The following is a 20738-nucleotide window of genomic DNA, read 5'->3' on the forward strand; positions in this document are numbered from 1 at the left end:
TATCTTGGACAACTACGATTCTGTTGTGTTAATAATATATTAATTTCAGTTTAGCAAAACTTCAGGCACATATTGTAAAAAATATCTTTTTATATTCAGATAACATACATTTTCTCAATTTCCACCATGGGCATGATACCTAACTCCCAAGCTCTGCTCCCTCCTTCCTGAAAGTTTGCTTTCAAGGTTTTCCTCTTTATTTTGTATGATATCTAAAGACTGCCATGACACCCTCATAAATGTTTTTTGCAAAAAGCAAACATACAGCATTACGGAAAGCTACACAGCATATTACAGATGTTAATTTACCTTCTGCAAGCGAACCTTCCCATATGCAAATTTGGGTGTTGTTGGAGGGATAAGACCTTCTGGTAACTGCTTATACTAGAAAGGGAAGGAGAAAAAAAAAAACAACACACAAAATTTAAATACAAACATGCTTTGACTGAATTCTCACTTTCTACTTCACAACTTAGAAAAGCAGAACTTTGGCTAAAAGTAGATAATCTCACTGTGCTAAAGGATTACAGCTGCATCTAGTCTAAGATGGAGTTTTAAAAAAAAAATCCGACTTGATCACATATGGTAAACAATTTTTAGTAACTACTCAACTTGAGGTAACGGTAAAAAGCATAGTGAACAAACTATCTGTCAAAGAATCACAGTGCCCTTGGAGCCCTCCTGTGGCTAGAGCTTTTGTTACTGTCTTCCACAAGCCTCCTGCAGTCGTCTTCTCAGCCCATGGGAGCTTGACTTAACCTTTCCAAGTCTGTAGGGCAGTATTTCCACCTGACCGTTCCTTAGCAGCACTTCCATATGGGAATTATTAGCCTCTTGTGCCTTTCCTTTCAGTGTTACTATACTCTACCACCACCACCACCTGCTAATCCGTTACTGCCTTGGCTGATTTCTTTTGAGAAGCAGGCCGTGAGACCACCACCTCCCCCACAGCTCCATGAACCCTTGTGGTCCCATCATTAGCTTCCCTCTGGTCCTGGTCTAGACAACTGCCCAATCAATCATAGGGAAACATGGCAAGGAAACACTCTGATTGCCAGGCTATTTCTGTTTACTTCTTGCCCTATATCTCTAGGAAGAACCACCTGAGATCAGCAGAGAGAAGGGGTGAAGGATGTCCACCACTTCCCTGGACACCTCTGAGGAGTGGCAAGTCTAGACAGTGGCTTTCTGCCCCATACCCTAGCCTCCTCCTTTCTGAGCCTACAGCCTTCTTTTCTCCTTGCCATCATCCCCTTCTCCCTTTCCTGCCATTACCTGTCTCCTGTAATGTCCACTCTTCCCATCTGTTCCTTCATTTACCGAACATGGCCCTGTCTGCATGTTATAGAGAAAAAACTTCTGCAGACGAGATACCCATGTGATCAAGCAATCTAAGCCTACATTTTAATATACATGCACAAATGACTGCCCTTGTGAAGGCTATCTTAATCTACACATTTGGAGACTTCTGAGTCCTTATGTTGGCAGATCCTAGTTCTTTTTTAAAATAAATTTGGTAACAGACTGAAAGGGCATTTTTCTTAAGAGATTTTACTTTGATTTCAGCTTGAATGTTTTAGCACAAGGCATGATTTGCTGGGCTTACACGTGGTATACCCAGCATAAAACTCATGCTCAGAAGTTGCCTCTGCACCAAAACAAGGTGTTTTTTTTAAAAAAGAAAAAGTAAAATAGACCAACTAAACAGACCACAGCAGTATAATTCCCAATGCCCTCCTGTCAAATCTCAGCTATGGACTGATGAAAGCCTGATTTATATTTCTGGCAACAAGTTCATTTCTTCCTCTCTGTATTTGAAAATAATCAAGCTATTCAGGCTTAAAGAAAAGAAAAACTATATTCACCCAAGAGAAGAAGTCAAAAGTAGAATATTTCAGCCCAAATAGTAAAAATTAGAGAATGCTGTCAGCAATTGAAAGAAGCTGTAGGCTGAAATCCTTCTTCTTTATTACATTTATTAACTGAAGGAAACAGTAAAGGAAGATTATAATGTGTTAGCCTAGTAGCACAGCTAACATGTTGAACACAGTCATTAGTTACAGCTAACTTAATTTTCTTTCATCAGCTCCACCTCAACCTGCAACTGACTAGATAAGACTGTGAGGGGTTTCGAGATAGGAAAACTTCACTGAGATCCTATGGATATGGAAGGTAAGAGATAAACAAACCACACCCAAAAAAGCTGTACCATGACGCAACACACCTTAGGTTATACTGAACGCTTCAGATCTTATCAAAGCTATCTCCGTGAACTAGAACACTACTTACATTTCAGATAAGGATCTTGCCTTGAAGAAAACAACTAAAAAACAGGAAGTTTGGGAATTTCTCTGGTGAGAAAAGCTATATCAAGACAGAAGGTTCCCCTTGAAAGGCTATCAAAATTATCCCATCAGTGGAAAGCTTAGGGATAATTAAGAAATCAAAGAAAATGATCCACAGCAGGCTTTCACAGGTACAGAGATAAAGGAATGCTCAACCCTACAGAAAGTGTAATACACTTTTGGGAGATCTACTCCCATAAAAAAAAAATCTTCTAGTGAATAAGAATGTTGCTGGCATGCAACAGGACAGTGAAAGGAAACCTGAGCCTTGGGATTCCCATGGAATCTGTTTTTAAGCCTCATCTGAACGGCCTCCAACGCAAAGCTATTCAAAATCCTGATACAGGTTCCATGTTTCACTTCAGTCTCCAGTTTGTAGAGATCCTGTGCATTTTGACAGCAAAGGCAAAGCTGGTCCCACCCACTAGCTACAGTTTGTGGCATCACAAAAACAAGATGTGTTCATTTGGATAAGCACGCTTCTTCTCATAAAGGCCCAAAACCACATGAAACTTGGGATACAGACAGCCAAAGCACTAACTTGTAGTGTGTATCAGGCTGACGTCAAGTGATGAGCATGAGCTGAGCAAATGGCTGATCAATGCTGCAAGGGAAAAGCTCTGTTCACTTCTCCAACTCTACCCCCAGCCAAACCCTTCCTGCCTCCCTCTGCTCCCCTTGTGCCAGCACTGGCTCTCATCTGCCTTAGCCAGAAAATTCAGCTTACTGACCTTGAGCTGAAAGAAAACAAATGCAGCAAAAAAGCAGAGCTGAATCATTTCAGCGTCAGACCTGCACCTGTATCCCCAACTCTGAAAGGAAGGAGGGAGCCATCAGGACAGAAAGGATAGCCAGAGAGGTGCAAGATCATTCCCCTTTTGTAACAGCAAACAGTTAGGTTTGCCTAATCACCTTGTTCTACTTCACTTCCCTTACCTGCAGAAAATAGCAAATTCAGATGTAACATATCAATACAAGAGCAAGAGAGTTTGCAGTACACCAGGGATGTTTCAAAGAACGACTCGAAACATGTCCTAGGGACACTCACCATACCAATGACTTCCCTCAAGGCGAAATATTTTTCTGTCAGATCCCCCGCTTCACTCAGTGGAGCATCATAGTCATAACTAGTGGGCTGTGGCATATAGGGCATATTAGCACCTAAGGGCAGGGGGGGGAAGGGAAGCAATAGAAACAGTTAAAAAATTGGGTTTTTTCCAAAAGGTATCAACTGTCAGAATTCTTTCCAATCACAGCCAGACTCTGCTACATTTTTAGATTCAATGTAGGCCTTGGGATTTGGCATAGAGAAACTACTCCTGATGGAGGACAATGTCCTTCCAAGTTCACACTGCTCTGTTAGTCTTCAGAAATATTCTGAAGAGAAACAAATTTATCCATGTTTCAACTGTTTCTCAGGACTGAGTGCAGCAGAAGTAGCCTTTATGAAAGATAAATACCATGTGGGTTTAGTATAACATGCTGGCAATAGACAGAGAACAGCTAGTGCAGTTATCTTTTGCCATGTGAAAGCAGGCACAGCTTATTCTTTCACAGAATACATTACAACCTACTTCATGAATGGCTCCCCTACATCATTAGTATTATTCAAATAATTGCTTACCATTCCAATAGGCAAAGTTAGTCCCACCTATAAACATGTACCTAAAAAGGAAAAAAAGCATCCACTTAAATCAGGTTTTGCTGAATTGGGAAAAAAAAAAAAAAACAAAAACAGAATTAACCTCTACTGAACACACACTTACAGGTTAACGTTAGCACCACGTGCCAGGATTTCATTAAGTGTTTTAGCTATGGTTTGTGCGGGCACAACAGAATGACGGTGCCCCCAGTGATCCAACCATCCAGTATAAAACTCAGAATTAACCTGAAATGAGGAAGGGCAAAAGAGGAAGGGAAAACATGAAGAGGGAACAAGAACAGAATGTAATGTGATTCAAGGTTACTAACTGTAAGAGGGAAGGAAAAAAGGCACCTTGACTCATTCGAGCCATTTTTAAACTACTATAAATACAGCAAAGTATACACTAAGTCAGTCCTTTTCAGCAGATTATTGGTCAAAGAAATTAAAGGATTGTTTCAATAATTTTATAGGGATACTTTGAAAATAATTGCTTAAGTACCAAAGAGCATGGATTTCCTTGGAACCTGTCAACATGAACGTGTTTCAGATGCTTGGCATTCAAATAACTGATGGAACCAATACAATCGCTGCAGAATAGTGTACGTAGACTAGATGTAATGAAAAATAAATCTTTCAAATACTCAAATTGTGTTCTACACAATTTCATAGCACAGAGATAATCTTGTACCCTCAATGGGCCTTCTCCCTTTGTCAAAATGGCTTCCAGTGATATCACATCCCATTACAGCTTGTATAAAACCTCTAGGGTAGCCGAAAACAGGAAGCAACTTCTAACCTGCCCTTTTAATTTTGCTTTTAACTTCCACCCACACATGTACCTCACTAACTCATCTAATAATACTTACTGTTTCCACTGCTTTGTAAACATCTGTCTTAGCAAGGAAAAATAACTGAAACAAAATCAAGACCTTTTGAGACTAAAACAGTATTTGCAGAACAGCAGTTAACGTGGATTTGACAAACACACACAGAATCTCCTCTATTTGGTTTTTCTGACTGACTTGGAAATTCTGTCTTCTTAAACGTGTTCCTAAAACTGTCTAACACACTGTTGTCAACTCCTCTCTTATTAACCACTGCAAGATTAGGAATGATACAAGAAATTTAAGTGAAAAGACATACCAAAGGGCCTGTAGGTTCACTGCCCCTTTGAGCTAAGAAGGCTGCTGTGACATTGCCACCTATAAGCAAACAGAAATAAAATTGAATTGCTACACCCATGACTTTTTCAGTCCTTCATTCTACTGAAATAGGTGTCTTATCTCCATTCCAACATCTAGCAAAAACACAGACAAGAAAGTTACTTCAGAAAACACAGGAATCAGTACCTTTGATTCCAGTGTTTAAGTTGCAGAACTTATTTAAAATATATACATACATGTATTCATGCATGTATGTCTTTGCTTTTGAGATACATCTTCTGAAAACGCAGCTTTTCTCAGGAATGACATCCTGGCACCAAAAACTCTGAGGTGTGTCAGAATCGCTACTTGGTCATTGGAAAGTATAGGCCTGCAGTTGCAGTACCAAGACTACGGGGAAGAACAGAAGCCAGGCAATCTCTAAGAAGAGTTTCACTTCTGATCACTCCTAGTGGCTCAAGCCATAGGGACTGGAAGTAACTACTTCTATGAGTAGCTCACCATCTTATAAATGGTACACATGAAGGAGTTCACAATTTCAATCTACTTGTAAGAAAACAGATTTCTGCTAAGCACACATCTTTGACTGTAGAGAGGATAATGTACAAAAGAGGACACATGTAAAAAAATATGGGAAGATCTATCTTGGAGTTTGCTTTTTGTGCTGTAGGCCTATTTTGCCAAGTCCGTGAAGTATATGAACATTTACATCATTAACTCCCCTCTTCTATCAAAAGGGCACTTTCTGAACACACTATGGTTGCTTAACCATTCTTCAGACCTATTTCACAGCAAACTGTGGCAATGTGCACATTTCTAATGATGATCTTCAGCAGTAATACTGGCTTAAAAAGAAATTAACTATCAGGGGATTCTGGGACAGACACAGGACCTAAAAAACGTCCCCAGCATAAAAAAAAAATTAAAAAATTAAAAAAAAAAAAAATCAATGGAATCAATGCCAACTATTACTGCTAATTTGCTAATTTTATTTTACTTCTAAATTTTTATTTTTTAGTGCTAATTATACTCCTAATTTTTAGGAGATATGCACTATGAGCAGTGTAAATTGTTTATTCATGATTTCATGATGCAAGGAAGTGATTATAACTAACTGGGTACTTGTGGAGGATTCTTGTACGTTTAAAAGTACATCAGATACACATAAATGCCAGGGAGTTGGATTCAATGATCCTTATGGGTCCCTTCCAACTTGAGATATTCTATGATTTTATTACTCCATTTAAACAAAGCCATCAGATTTGTCAAGCAGTCAAGTCAGTTTGTCCTGTGACACCCCCACACCCCCCCCCCACCCCAGCCCGGGATTTTTTGGTAACAAACTGTAGTTTCCAACCTGGGGCAAAGTCCACTGTTGCGTAAAGACCCTGAAGAGCTCCACATCTCAGGTGAAACTGGCTTGCACCATCAGTTGTGAACAGCACCACCTCATCCCCAAGATGCTGGCGAAAGAGCTTCAGAAGGGAACGCAGATAGTCATAGTCGCAAGCGAAGTAGCTTCCATACTCATTCTCTACCTGCACAGTAAAAGCAAGTCAGTAAAGCAGTAGCCAATTTCAGTCTGCATCTGATACAAAACATGGAAAGCTCAAATCCAACCATCCTCTTCCTTTGACGGCAATGCTGAAAATGTCATTTTAACTCCAGACCTGAGGAGTTGGAGATGACAACAATCCTAGGCACTCATTCCTCTCACCTGTATATTAGTGGAGCAATCATTGTGTGGAGATGAGTCATTTTCCTACAGGTTCACCCTCCACATAAAAATCTCTACCCTAGCTACTCAGCAACAGTGATCAAAACACAGTCTCTCTTAAAAATGGAGAGCTATGATCCACCTCCCAAGCAGGACAATAAAACCATAAAACAGGTTGTGACATGATCAAAACTGCAGCAAAATTGGACTTCCAGAACATAGACGCCTACAAGGGGCTCACATGAACAGCAAAGCCCTGCAATGGACTCAAAGGACTGAGGAGAGAAGGACAACCCTGCTACTACTGAAAGATGCATCTTGCACTTTTCCCAAGGGGATGGACTTCCAAACTCCAGATCCAATGCCATGCACACCTGAAGGTTATACCTGAAAATCCTGTTACAAGCTTCTTATTTCTGCCAAGGAATAATTTTGCCCAGTGCTTTTGCTCAATAGACATAATACATTGTTCAAGAACAATGATATTGGGCATATTATAAGAAGGGTCTCCTATCCCATCCTGTGCCAACCAGGGAGTTTAACAAAAAAAAAATTAAAACTAAGCTTTTGTTATGGTCAAATACTAAGAATATGGAACAATAACTACTGCACATCTAGAAGGAGTTTCAAGAGAGAAGCTACTCACCATGGACGCACAACATTGTGTCCTGAAACATTTACAGCTTAAGTTAGGTGCTAAGAACTAAAAAGCGTAAATTTTGAGGCTGTTTTTGTTACAAGTTTTAGGCTTACTCCATACTGATTTTGCTTCTATCTGCAGGTATCCTTATTCCCCTTTTTCCTGTCAGATGATTTCAGGCAATTGTAATGTATTGTGGCTTTATGTGAGAACTGGCATGAAACTCAGATAATAAAAAGCTCCACAAGTTTCCTCTGTTGCTTTCTATAGCTGTGGGGAACAACTTTGAGAGAGCAGACGAGTGCTTTCTGAATTCTGGAGACAGTGCACTCGATTCTTTAGGATAAAAGGATTTCATCAGAATCTTGCAGCTACCTGAAACTGTTAAGGAACATCTGTGACATTACCACCCAACACCCATGGAGTGTCTGCAAGAGCAATATAAGCATTCATGCTGCTTGGGTTCATTTGATTTTCAGGAAGTTACCTGCACCATGATGACTGGACCTCCATTTTGATAGAGGTGAGGCCTCATCTTTGGCAAGAGGACACCCATCCATTTCTCTACTGCTGCCAAGTAATCTGTGATACACAAAGTATAAATGTTTCACAACTTCTCTGCTTTTTTCTAGTTTTTGTTTTAAATTATATATGGGTAGTTTTTACCTAGTGTTCTAAACATGTAAAGTAGAACAGAACTGCATTTAATGAACTGGTGTGGTCTTACACTTGTTCATAAGTATCAGCTTCCAGTACAGTTTACTAAGAAATCAAACATTTAAATACTGATGAACTTTGAAAATCACCAGAGAGACTTCGCTATGTCTCACACAGGTTGTCCTAATACATTTCAACAGGAAAACAAATTCGAATGTTGCTATGTGTACTATTTGTTTTAAATAGATAATTTATCCCACTATTAGCAGAACTGAAGTCAGATATGGTATGTATCTTTGTTGCCTAATACACACTCCAATAACCACATTAATCTCCTCTCATCTCATCCCTCCATGTCTGGTCCATGACCAGGCAGCACATAAGAATGCTGTAACTAGTTCTGGCGTTACATGCACACTGACCAGCCAGGAAGGGCCCCCACAACGAGTGGCCAGTTGGCTGTTGCAAAACCGAAAAACTCAAAGCTGAGAGCTACCTGTCTTTTCCTCAATGGCGACAATGATTTCTCTCTTGGCACCAAATTTTCATGAAACTTGTCAATACCTTGGAAACTTTCTATCCTACTTTGCTCGTTCTATATACTTCTTGAACGCACACTTTTTTAATTAAAAGTACTGAAGATTTTACTTACAAGCTAACTTAAGCTGAAATATGAATTATCTAGTGACGGCCTCAAACAGCAAGTGGCCTTGCTGCTAAAGTGTATTTTTTTCTAGTCCTTTTTGATGCCTCTACCTGAATCGGAAGACCTGAGAACAATAGATTTCTTCTCCAACAGCCATGCAGGAAGACCTCCCTAGGAAAAAGAAAGAGAATCACTTCAGTGACCATTTTTAGGAAATGTAAGAAGAACTTAGCCTTTTATCAAAACGTATACTGAGACCTGAAGATTGATTTTCTACGAGTAAGTAATAATTCCCAATGAAAAAAAAAATGCAAAGTAAGTTTGTGTCGTAAGAAGTCGCTTAGGATGCACGGCATCCTGGCTTGTATCAGAAATAGTGTGGCCAGCAGGAGTAGGGAGGTGATTGTGGCCCTGTACTCAGCGCTGGTGAGGCTGCAGCTCGAATGCTGTGTTCAGTGTTGGGCCCCTCACTACAAGAAGGACATTGAGGTGCTGGAGCGTGTCCAGAGAAGGGCGACGAAGCTGGTGAGGGGTCTGGAGCACAAGTCTGATGAGGAGCAGCTGAGGGAACTGGGGTTGTTCAGCCTGGAGAAGAGAAGGCTGAGGGGAGACCTCATCGCTCTCTACAATTACTTGAAAGGGGGTTGCAGAGAGGTGGGTGCTGGTCTCTTCTCCCAAGTGACAACTGATAGGACAAGAGGAAATGGCCTCAAAAGTTGTGCCAGGGGAAGTTTAGATTGGATATTAGGAAAAACTTCTTCACTGAAAGGGTTGTCAGACACTGGAACAGGCTGCCCAGGGAGGTGGTTGAGTCACCATCCCTGGAGGTATTTAAAAGACATGGATGAGGCGCTTAGGGACATGGTTTAGTGGTGGACTTGGCAGGGTTAGGTTAACGGTTGGACTTGATGATCTTAAAGGTCTTTCCCAAGCTAAACAATTCTATGATTTTAATACGCTAAACCAAGAGTCTTGTCCAGGGATACACCAAGTATGTTTGTCTACTTTAAGACAGAAATACTTGCATTAGATTTACCCTAGAAATGAAATAACTGTTACAAAAGGCTGTACCATGTCCCATTCTGCACAGATGTAAGGTCCAGCTCTCAGGATAACCAGCAAACCAGTGTCGTTAGCAAGCTGCAGGAAATACTCTAGATCTTTGTCACCAGAAAAATCATACACGCCCAGCTGGGATTCGTGGTAGTTCCATGGCACATACCTATGAATAGAGAAGATCACCTTCCATTAGGAAACTGAGACTAAACCGGAACTCTGAATAACAACTGTTTGCACTACACGCCCCAGAGATCTGTAATGCTGAACTGGTCTTCAGATCTGTAAAATACAAGAATGACTCTAGGGCCTTTCTTCTGTGAGGTACTTCATATGGCAGATAGTGTTAAAATTAATACTGAAATAAGGCTTTGTACTTTGCAGTATGTCTACAGGAGTCTGTATCAATGCAAGAACAGATTTTGGTAGTGCCATTTTGAAACCATGGTGTCTGTTCCAAAATGTAAGTAGTTAACTGTTTTGATGTTAGCAAGTCAGCTGCCAGTTGTATAGTGGTGGGAGGTTTGTGAAGAGATGAATACTGTAAACCACTTACAAAGGAGGTGGTCAAGAACGAGCTTGCCCAAAACAGCACAAGATCCTTTGTGAATGGGTCACCCAGGTTACACAGGAAACACCAACTAGGCTGACAGGTCTATGCTGCTGCCACTGCAAAGAACTTAAAAATGTCTAAGCCTCAAATGATATTGCACCTAGGTCCTGAAAGTCTTCACTGATCAAGAGCAACGCAGGTTCTAGAAAACCAGCATGGGAAGAATGGTCAAGTTAGAGGATGCTAAGGTGCCCAGGAGCCTGAACAAAGTAAAACTTCATTTCAACCAAGTAATAAAGCTGCCAAACAAGCAGATAACCATTTGAGAGAACATCTCTCTGCTACTTCCAGGACTTAGGAAACCACAACTTCACCACAGAAGATAAAAAAAAAAAAACCCCAACACTTGGTTGCAAGACAACAAAGAAACATGTTATCTACCAACTACTGTGCGTAGTTTTGTAGCTTATGGCCCGTGCTTGACAACCATGAGAGTTTTGGCTTGGGATAGTACTGAGTGGCAGTCATAGCATAGACAGACATTAAAATTAGGGATGAGTACAGCCTGAGCAAGGATTCAAGAGAATGGGAAAACTCATTCTCCATGCATTTACTTTTTTGCACATAGGTTTGCAATTCCTCCAAGAGAACTGCTGCCACTGTTCCAGAGAGAACAAATTTGAGAAAAATTTGTAAAACCAAAACTGTGGTTGGTCAAGCAAAGATCCTCTCAGGCAACACTTTTCTTACTGTCTGGGTTTGTTCACATGTTCCAGAGTTAATTTTGCAAGAACTACCCAAGAGGAAAAGAAAGTGCAGAAAACACTGCTTTCAATAAGCAAGAAAAACAGGAACCCTCACATGAGCACACTACTGAAATGGCCACACTCAGACATACATGCACGTGAACGTCAAATAGAAAAATTATAATCTTTCAGCAAAATTAGTTAATATTATAGCCTCACAAGTGCCAAAATCTTAAGCCTCTGTTTGAAAAGATAAAGCTTAAAATTTGTAAGCCAGGATGAAGTCAAAGCAACGCACTCAGGCATCAAAATGCAGATTTTCCCCTCTATGTAGCGTATTTTATTTCTTTGTCAACCTGCTCTAATTGTTTCCAAAGCACATGATTAACTCACTTGTAGAACAAACTAAATGTACATTTAATGAATATATGAACTATGTGAAAATACATTCAACGTTAATTTAGTTTTGTGCACTTAGTCTAAATTTCAAGCAGAGGAGCTAGCTGATTGCTGACTTAAGATCAAAGTAGATAAAGTAGAAAGTAGATAAAGTAGAAAACTATTTAAAACAAACAAATGACCAACCTACCTCAAAGAAGCCAATACCGGAGTATCATATTGTGCTTGCTTTCTCTGTTCCATATACCATTATCCAGGTTATCACTGCAGAATAATTTTAGTTTGCTCTAAGCCATAACAGCTATGTTATTTTCAAAACTATTGCTTAGAAATACAGAATTCTTTTAAGTTATATATATATGTGAGTATGGATTTGTCAAGGACAGATAAACCTAACTCCACTTGTTCACAGGAAAACTTGCCTAAAGGATTAGAGAAAAGGAAAAAAGCTGATGTCTCTTGACTTAGCAAGGCTTTTGGTACTTTGCTGTGCGACATCCCTATAAGCAAACAAGAAAAAAAAAAAAAGAGGCTAGTTGTTATAACATTAACATAGAATAAAAATTAACCATAAAAAGAACAACTCACAATTTGCTGGGAAAGCAATGGAATATTTTGAGGAGTATCCCAAGACCTCCTCTATAGGTCTAACTATATCCAAAGCTTTAATTGACATCTGGGTGATGTAATGCACAGCACGCTTTGCAAATGGGGAGCACTTGCAAATCCATCTGTGAACATGAGCAGGATTCTAAATGCTCTTAACTAGTGAGCAACAAGGAATTAAGAGTTACCACTTTTTAATTCTCTCTTGCATAGGAAAAGGCAAAAATACAAAATTAGAAAGAAGACATATGAAAGTGGTACTAGTAGGAAAAGGGTCTGCACGTACCACTGGAAAGTACCATCTGACTATGAATCACCAACATGACACTGCAGGAAGAGACAAAGCTCTTTCTGGGAGGAATTAACAGGCATGTTGATGTAGCAACTCATTCACTGAAAAATGCTTCTAGCAGAGAGCCGCACCTGTCTGAGCTAAATAAAGACGACTAGATATTAACTTCATAACCGTTTCTCACTGCCTAAAATACTACTACAGAAAGACAGCAACTGCTTATACTCCTTTGTCTTTAGGCTACCGAAGAAGTTATAAATAACTGGTAAATAACTTACAGGTTAATACGAGAAAAACATTCTAGCTGTAATCTAACAACACCTTATAACCTGTTTGTTAAAAAAATATACTCATTGGAGAGTTTTATGAACTTGTTCTAGAAACAAGTCTGAAGGTCTAAATATGGTTAATAGTGTCTGAGGTGAGGACAAAAGGGTTTCTCCAGCTCCCTTACACTCAGGATGAAAGAAGATACAAAAATTCTTTGAGAAGCAGTTTTAATTTATGTCCCATGCTTCCCCACAAGGCCAGAAAAAAAAAAGCAGATTTTAGTGGAGAAGGCGGCAAGAAAGTAAAGAAAAGAAAGCATTTCACATACATTTTTTACAGAGTGAATCATAATATAAAAGTATTTTAAACACTGCTCTAAAAATTGTTACTAATATACTTTAATCCCCCAGTGTATTTTCTACAGCTAGCAACGTCCTCAAATTACACCATTTTACTTTGACATTGTTATTATTAGCAAGTATAATTGCTATATACCATTGTACATATCTATAGTCAGTTGTTAATGTTGTACTGCTTTAGCTACAGAACAATGAATTTATAAAGGAATGCCACATTCCTTTTTCAACCTTGAAACATGGTATTTCTTCTGTATTTGATTAATGGCATTTACTCTCCATTTACACACAATTCTAAGCTTTATCCTATAACCTTTCTTTTCTTTAGAAGTCACAGTTTTCCTCTCCTATTTCAGAGAGATGTCAACAGGCAAAAAAATCCACTTTAACTACCTTAATGTACAGGATAATTCTCTCTGTAATACCAGGGTGTGGGGTTTTGTTAATAGTGTAAAATTAAATAGCTTGTACTAATTTCATAAATAATAGAGCCTCATTTCATACATGCTAGTTAAATTACACATTTATGAGTCTTTAGAAAAAGTAAATTGTGCTTATTTTTTAATTAATAGATATTCTAAACAGCAGCTCTTTCTTAGAGGGAGTTTCTACAGACTTACAGTTTTCTGCTCATTAGTCAACAAATACAGTAAAACAAATAAAATGTTCAACACCCTTTAACTTTCTATGATCCTGTACGGTAACGGCCGATTCTTCCAGGAAGCTTCTCCACTAATCTGTAAATCCTGTAAATATTTAGCACCATCTAGTGGTTAATTGTTTATCTCCTCCATGCCAGAACAAAACAAACCACACCACTAACTTCCAATCTTTTCCAGATGTCTTTGAAGCATTTGTTTCTAGTTGGCAGACACAGTCCAGGAACTGAAAACAAGGAAAGTTACCCTTGTGCGACCAGATGCCTCTGCGTGCCACCTACTGCGGTCAGGAGTGGAGCTCCTAGGCACACCTCCATCATCTTCTGGGATGTCATACCAACCACAGTATCAAATTTCAACCTGCTATTTGGAAGGTTTAGGCCTTGATATTTTAAGCTTTAATGTAATATCAAGCTTCCTGTCACCTGTTTTCTCATATTCTGTTACTGCTTAAGATGTTTCCAGGTGCAGATGGTTATATACATATACTGACTTCGCCTATTCAAGAGTCCCAGATGAGCTGCTGACTCAGTTATTAGCTGAACAATGCATCAAGGCATAGCGAGTCTTTTGGAAATGAGGCTGCAGAGAACAAGAAGGAGAGCAGGTCTGGCTTGCTTTGACCACAAGGTATTTACGAGGACAATCCTGTAATAAAAGTATCCTGTTTCCCTTGAAGTGGTAAGCCTCACTGGGAGCACCTTATTAAGAACAAGGAGGGCTCCCATATTTCAAATTATAGCAAGACCCTTCCCTGTCACGTGGGAAAAACCCCAAGCAGCAAAATCAGAGCCTTCAGAGGTGGCCCCAAGGTTGGGAGTCCAACTACCATGTTCAGCCAGAAGGTCTGGCAGTGCTGCTGCCTGTTCTGGAACGACTTCACACAATTGGTATCTCAGTCCCTTGCTAATTTTACTGATCCAGGAAAGAGTAGGCAAAAGAAGAGAAAACAAAACCGCAACTAAATAATCATCTAGACCAATTTTCTTTTTTACCAAAACCACACAAAATCACAGCAGAGCTGTCTGGGGTAACATGAAAATTTATGGCTTTATCTCAAATAATCGAGAGCAGTAAGGCTTGATTATCTGCAAATTTCAAAGAAAAACAAAACAAGTTTGGTGCGTGGTTGGTTGTTTGGTTTTTTTTTATTCGCATCAGCGAGAGAGAGAGAGATATCAGTGTCAAATGGAAAGATGCATGGATTTGATTCTTGTAGAAAACACAAGGCACAGAGGTACTTTTGCTTATAAGATACATGTTAGAAAAAATTCAAAGGTAAGCAACGGTGGGGGAGAAAGTTGAAGAATCCCAGTCTGCTCTACAAAAAGAAAAGGAGGTTGTAAAAAACCTGTTATCTGTCATGGGTGATCCAGCAACAACACCTAAGGCCGTAGGTCACGTAACCACAGGGAAACACTTGCTAGCTGTACTGTACCTTCTGTGCCTAAACAGAATCAACATGGCCCTCCCAAGACAAACAGAGACCAGCCAACACCAGCAACACAAGAAAATCTCCACTCCTTCCTGCACAGCAGAAGGACACTAACGCAAAACAGTAAAGCACACAGAGTAAGAGACCCCAACAAGTGGGGGAAAAAAAGAAAAAAAAGAAAAAAAAAGAAAATAAAGAAGGAAAAAAAACCCCCTTGTTAATGGGAGATTACAAAGGAAGAAGAAGGAAGCAACAGAAAAAAAAACAACAAACCAGCCCTGCAGCAATTTTGCCATTACACAACAGTGATGGGGGGAATGGGAAAGAAAAAATTCCTACCTCAAAAGACCAGTGATGCAGCAGAGACATGAACAGGCAATTTCAAAGAAAAAAGGAAGGGACTGCTTAAAAAAGCTGGAAATGAACAGAGGGCACTGAAGATATATGGGTGCTGGGAGGAGGAGAAGAATAAATATGAGACATAAGGGAAGTATGAGACACTACAGATCACAGGAGTCACAGAGCCACTCTCAGGACCCACACTGATCCTCAAGCCAGACATCAAGAGGTACAATTTTCAAGTCCATTTCAGATTACTTTTTTTGCAGCAAAAAATAATTACACGGCCAATTCCAGCAACTCCGTCCTGAGCAAGTGTGTTACTTAATTCCATTGTTCTTATGTGAGGGAAGATAAAACTTGCTTGCTTGCTTTATTAGAACACAACAAAAACACCCCAAAAACCACCCACCAAGCAAAAAGTCACTACATCATCACAACACAGGGAAGAGTTTTAAGATCTACAAAAAAGAGAGAACCCTAAATTTGAAAAAAAGCAACTTCTTTTCTTTCCCTGCCATCTGTTCTTCACATACTAACCCTTACTAATCATATCCCCAAGTGTACAAGGCAACGCTGCAACTCTGCAGGTCAAACAATATACAGACTTTCAAGGGAGGAGAAGAAGAGATGGTGCAACACTCCCACTGAGCAAAGTGCCCTGGCCTATGGGCTCTGCACTGCCAGAACCAACACTGTCTGGCAGTCCACAGTACACAAGCAGGCTGTTTCAAACAGAAGTTCCAAGTCTTGTAATGATTTAGGAAAGAAAAAAAACCATGTTTGGGAATTACAACCATTGCTTGAAAAGACTGTGCCTTACACTTTTCTACCACTCCTCTTCCCTTGTCGAGGAAGCTTTGGCAAAAATAAGAATAAGCTGCATTTTTTTTTAATCTGTGCCTCACCTGTTGTAGTAAGTACACAACGAGGTAGGAAAGACAAGAAAGATGGACTAAAGGCTTGGTACATGCAACTGAAAGCTGTTTAAACTGTCCTTTTTTTTTTGGTTTTTGTTCTTTGAAGTACACCTACTTCCCAACCATTTTTCTAAATTTAAACACTCCTGGTAAAATAGCTTTAAATATTACTGCAGCCTTTGCCAAAATTTTCAAGGCTTCAGGGTGATATAACCTAGGCTGTATTAAGCGGTTATTTTCTCCCTCTTACCTCGTCTGCCTTTTGACCAGAGATTATGATACCCTTGGCAGAGGCAGAGCACATACAGCTGTTTCATATTTGCCACAGTTCACAGTTCCATAACTTATTTCAGGTCACATTTGCACCCCGGGTTGTGAAGCAAGAGGTGTTGCCTATCAGGAGGGAAGTCGACTATTAGCTATAACCTGCCCAACTGTCCCAGTCTATGCTGTTAGAGGTCATCCTGTACCACCCTTCACTTCTCTGGAGCTTTCTCACCTATTATGTAAAAATTAATAAACCAAGTAACAATGGTAGCAATCCACTTAACTACCTCCCACACATCTCCCAGGACTACAAATCACTTTGAAAGTCAACAGCTACTTACGTTTGAATGGCATCAAGTCCTGCCATCTTCATCTTCAACAAGCGGTCTTTCCAGTAATACCGGGGCACCCGTGAGTAGTGAATGCTACCTGAGATGTAACGGAAAGGTCTCCCATCCTTGACAAAGCAGTCACAGTCATAATCAATCCCAAAACTCCTCTGGGGTATATTCTGCGTACAAAAAATAAAAAATAAAATACACCATATAATCTTTTTCTGCCTTGAAAGACATGGAGAACAGTCTATACAACATCTGTAGGTTGTCCACAATAGAAGGTACAATGGTGTTAAAATAACTGATTGTGAATGGCTCTCCACTAGCTACATATAGCCCACCTGAGCCTAACACACTAAAGGACTACAGTGCATCTGCCAACCACGCAGCAATGACAGGATTCACTACTACACCAAAATATGCTGCATGCATTCTCCACTTTTAATGAGTATATAGTACCATCTTTCCACGGTGATACCTTTTGCAGTTGCTTACACCACTGAAAATGATGAGGAAAAAATTAGGGGAGATTTGGTGAGTGCCAACATTTCGCACTCAATGCTTCAACTTACCAAACTGTTGGAAAACACAACCCTAATTCCAACTTACTGTCACGCTCAAGTGTAGAAGCAAAAGCCAGCTGCTGGAAGCTTTTGAGGAACAAATACCATATTCTAAATGCTTCAGGGCACCAATACATACTAGAAACTAAGCTTTCAAACATGTACGTATAAAACTGTTTGATAGATCAGTCTGGCGAACTGCATACATTTACGTAAGTCACTAAAAATCAGTCATTTTTTGAGAAAGTCCTACTTTCAATACTTTTCCAGTTAAGCACACACAAACCAGTGAACTCAAAAAGGAAGCAGGTAAATTAAGAATAAGAATCTGCACTTCCTAGCCATAAGAAAAATACTTTAACTTCAAGAGCATGGGATTACTCAAGTGAGCCTATGATCTTAGTAAGATTTAAACTACTACGTCCAACAGCAGTACTTCTTTTGCTTGTTAAAAAGAAGAAAAACAGAAGACCTTTTTTTAAGTGCCTGGCCCTATGTCTTGAAGAACCTTTAACTTTTATTTTTTAAACAAAACTTAACACCTCACATCTTACATCTCCCACGTATCTTTGGCATCCCTGTCACCAGTACTACTTTTGTCCTCCACACATCACTGAATAGTTGGTTGTTTGTCTTCATGTTCTATGACTTTGGATTTCCGTTTTATCACATTAATTACTGAGCACATTAAAAAAAATCCCTTCAATGAAAAATCAGTAGGTATTTATAAAGTAAAATCGCGAGCAAATGTACTCAGTTAGTTCTCCATACCTATCAGAAAATAAGTCAGAAGTCAACCAAACAAGCCTCATGATTCATTGGATGTTATACTAGTCCAAATGAAACACGCCTTTCAATAGCGTACATTAAAAGCTGTTGAAAGACACTGGCCTTGTTCTTGAAAAGATGGGCCTTGGCCTGTCCCATATTGAGAATGGGGCTTAGCAATTAGGAAATTGATTACACGAAACAAAAGCGATGAAATTAGAAGGGCAAGAGAGATGTAGACCACCATACAATCCCAGGTGACCCCCACTGCATGAAAGCCATCTGAGGAAATATGCCCAAAGATTAAGTAGGGACCAACAGACCACACAGTTTTGAAGAACCTTCCCATGAAACCACTTTTTTCTGTTAACTGCTGAACAATTTTGTTACAACCGTGTGTACAACTACAGGTAAAGTAAAGAGAAAGAAGTGGAAAAAGTGGAAAAATACAGCAGGCATGTATAACCATAAAGTTGCAAGTACTGAGACTCCTGGGCAGCAACTGGACACAACTGTCAACCAAGACCATACTCCTAGTGCAACAAGACAGCAAAAAGGAGCCAGTGCAATGTGTCACAGGCCAAAAGAACAAGAGTACAAAGAAAAAACTACACTCTCCTGAAAATTGGAGGACAAAATCGCCGAGTAAATATGTCTATCCCTAGACTGCCATGAAACAGAGCAATTGAGTGAGTTAACACTCTACAAACATTTGAAGACTACAAACTCCAAGGAGGAGGAAGACTACAGTGTGTTGCAACTGTGATAAACACATTTCTTCACAGCCAGCCTAAAATAAATTTGTGGGAAATGTCTTAAATGCACAATCCAAAACATTCTGCCAACAGTGAACAAGTGAAAATGTCTGTGTGGTTGACATGTAACAACAAATGTAAGAAGATACAGCCCTGAGCTGGCAGAGAAACAAGAACTGTAAGGGACTGCGAAGTATTGCATAGGGAAAGCTATTTAAGCCCTAATCCCACAAACACAGACCCATTCTTAACATTACTGAACAAATTGTTCCATGAAAGTTGGAATAAATCTTGACTAAACAAAGGTATGAGTGTGCCAGGTGTCCACAAAATCAGGCCCTTACAGAACTGAGAAATATAAACCAACTGCTCTGGAACAAAAGTAACTCAAGGGTTGGGATTCTCCCTGGGAAATTATGTTGTTGTAGTAACTCGAGGCTGTTAAACCTTAAGTAAATTACTGCTGCAGAGGATGCACAGGTATCTACCATCTGCTTACTTTCCTTTCAATTCAAATCTAAATGACATTTTGCTGATCTTTAATCCTGCATCTTGATTCCTGGGCATGCTGCACTAGGATGGAATTGTACTGTGTATTCATCCCCTAAGGAAACCATTCACCCTAATGAACACCAACCAGATGTTTCACATTCTTCAGATGTTTTTTACTCTAGGGCACTGTGACAAGTTGTGGCATTAATGCAGAACCGAGTGCTTCAAAATGATTGTGACTAAATGAAACTCAGAACCCTGGTGCAGCAACACAATCCTGCAATATTAGAAAAAAAAGAGAAGCATTAGGGAAAAAAGCACATTAAAAACCCATTATCCCTGACAATAAAGAAGGAGAGTCAAAATAAATTGCTGTTGTTTCCCTCTGGAAGGGGATTTTAACCCCCTCACTTAGACTAACCACGTCAAGAGGCCTATAGAAAAGACACTTGCTCCATTTACGGCAGGTAACTATTGAGAGATGCTGAACATTGAATCAACTGTTTACATAGCTCCACCCTCAGGAGACACACACCTCTGGCAGAGAAACAAGAATTTCTAAAAACAGTAAAACAATGAAAAGAAGATATTAATTATGAAAGTGATCAGCATTGAACTGGTTACCATTTAAAGAACATGCTTTTAAAGCTGCGACCATAACTGTAAGTCACCTTCCTTACACATACACTTCCTGATAGAGTATTACTATTGGGGCAAGAAGAGGGAGGAAGCTTCCAGAGTACTTACTCTGATTCACCTCATTCATTGCCCATTGTAAACAGACTTCCCTTCATGATCGATTGATCAACATTGTTCTATTGTCAGTGCATTACGCTACCCACTGCTTGCAGACTAGAGCTTGGAATGAAAACAAAACAGTTCTCATCATGAATTTATGTCTGGCTCTGTCAATATTGTATACTCACAGTTGTGAGTATATGGCAGGAATGAATTCCCTGCATCTCCCTAGAAGATGGGTAGTGGATCTGCTAGCTTGGTAAGCAGATTCAACAGGCACAAAACTAACCACACACTGTTTAGGATGCCACTTCATTCACCCAGCTGAAAATTCAGACCCTTGGAGGCAATGGTATAATGTTGCATCATACATGTT

At 39.7% G+C, this 20738-nt stretch overlaps 1 protein-coding gene across 1 annotated transcript in view; it reads right to left on the reverse strand.

Annotated features, from left to right (window-relative positions):
• The window catches only part of GLB1 (galactosidase beta 1), a 39194-nt gene extending 20658 nt beyond the window's left edge, over positions 1–18536 (reverse strand). The window contains exons 1-11 of the mRNA XM_059819080.1: positions 18501–18536; positions 17053–17222; positions 9885–10035; positions 8924–8984; positions 7998–8092; positions 6511–6691; positions 5134–5192; positions 4112–4233; positions 3970–4010; positions 3394–3506; positions 310–384 (exon numbers count right to left, since the gene is read on the reverse strand). Of these exons, the coding sequence (XP_059675063.1) occupies positions 310–384; positions 3394–3506; positions 3970–4010; positions 4112–4233; positions 5134–5192; positions 6511–6691; positions 7998–8092; positions 8924–8984; positions 9885–10035; positions 17053–17222; positions 18501–18536 (1104 nt within the window). The remainder of the gene's footprint in view (positions 1–309; positions 385–3393; positions 3507–3969; positions 4011–4111; positions 4234–5133; positions 5193–6510; positions 6692–7997; positions 8093–8923; positions 8985–9884; positions 10036–17052; positions 17223–18500) is intronic.
• Positions 18537–20738: the final 2202 nt, after the last annotated feature.

The sequence above is a fragment of the Gavia stellata genome, chromosome 6 (genome assembly GCF_030936135.1).
Source record: "Gavia stellata isolate bGavSte3 chromosome 6, bGavSte3.hap2, whole genome shotgun sequence".
NCBI classification, from domain to species: Eukaryota; Metazoa; Chordata; class Aves; order Gaviiformes; family Gaviidae; genus Gavia; species Gavia stellata.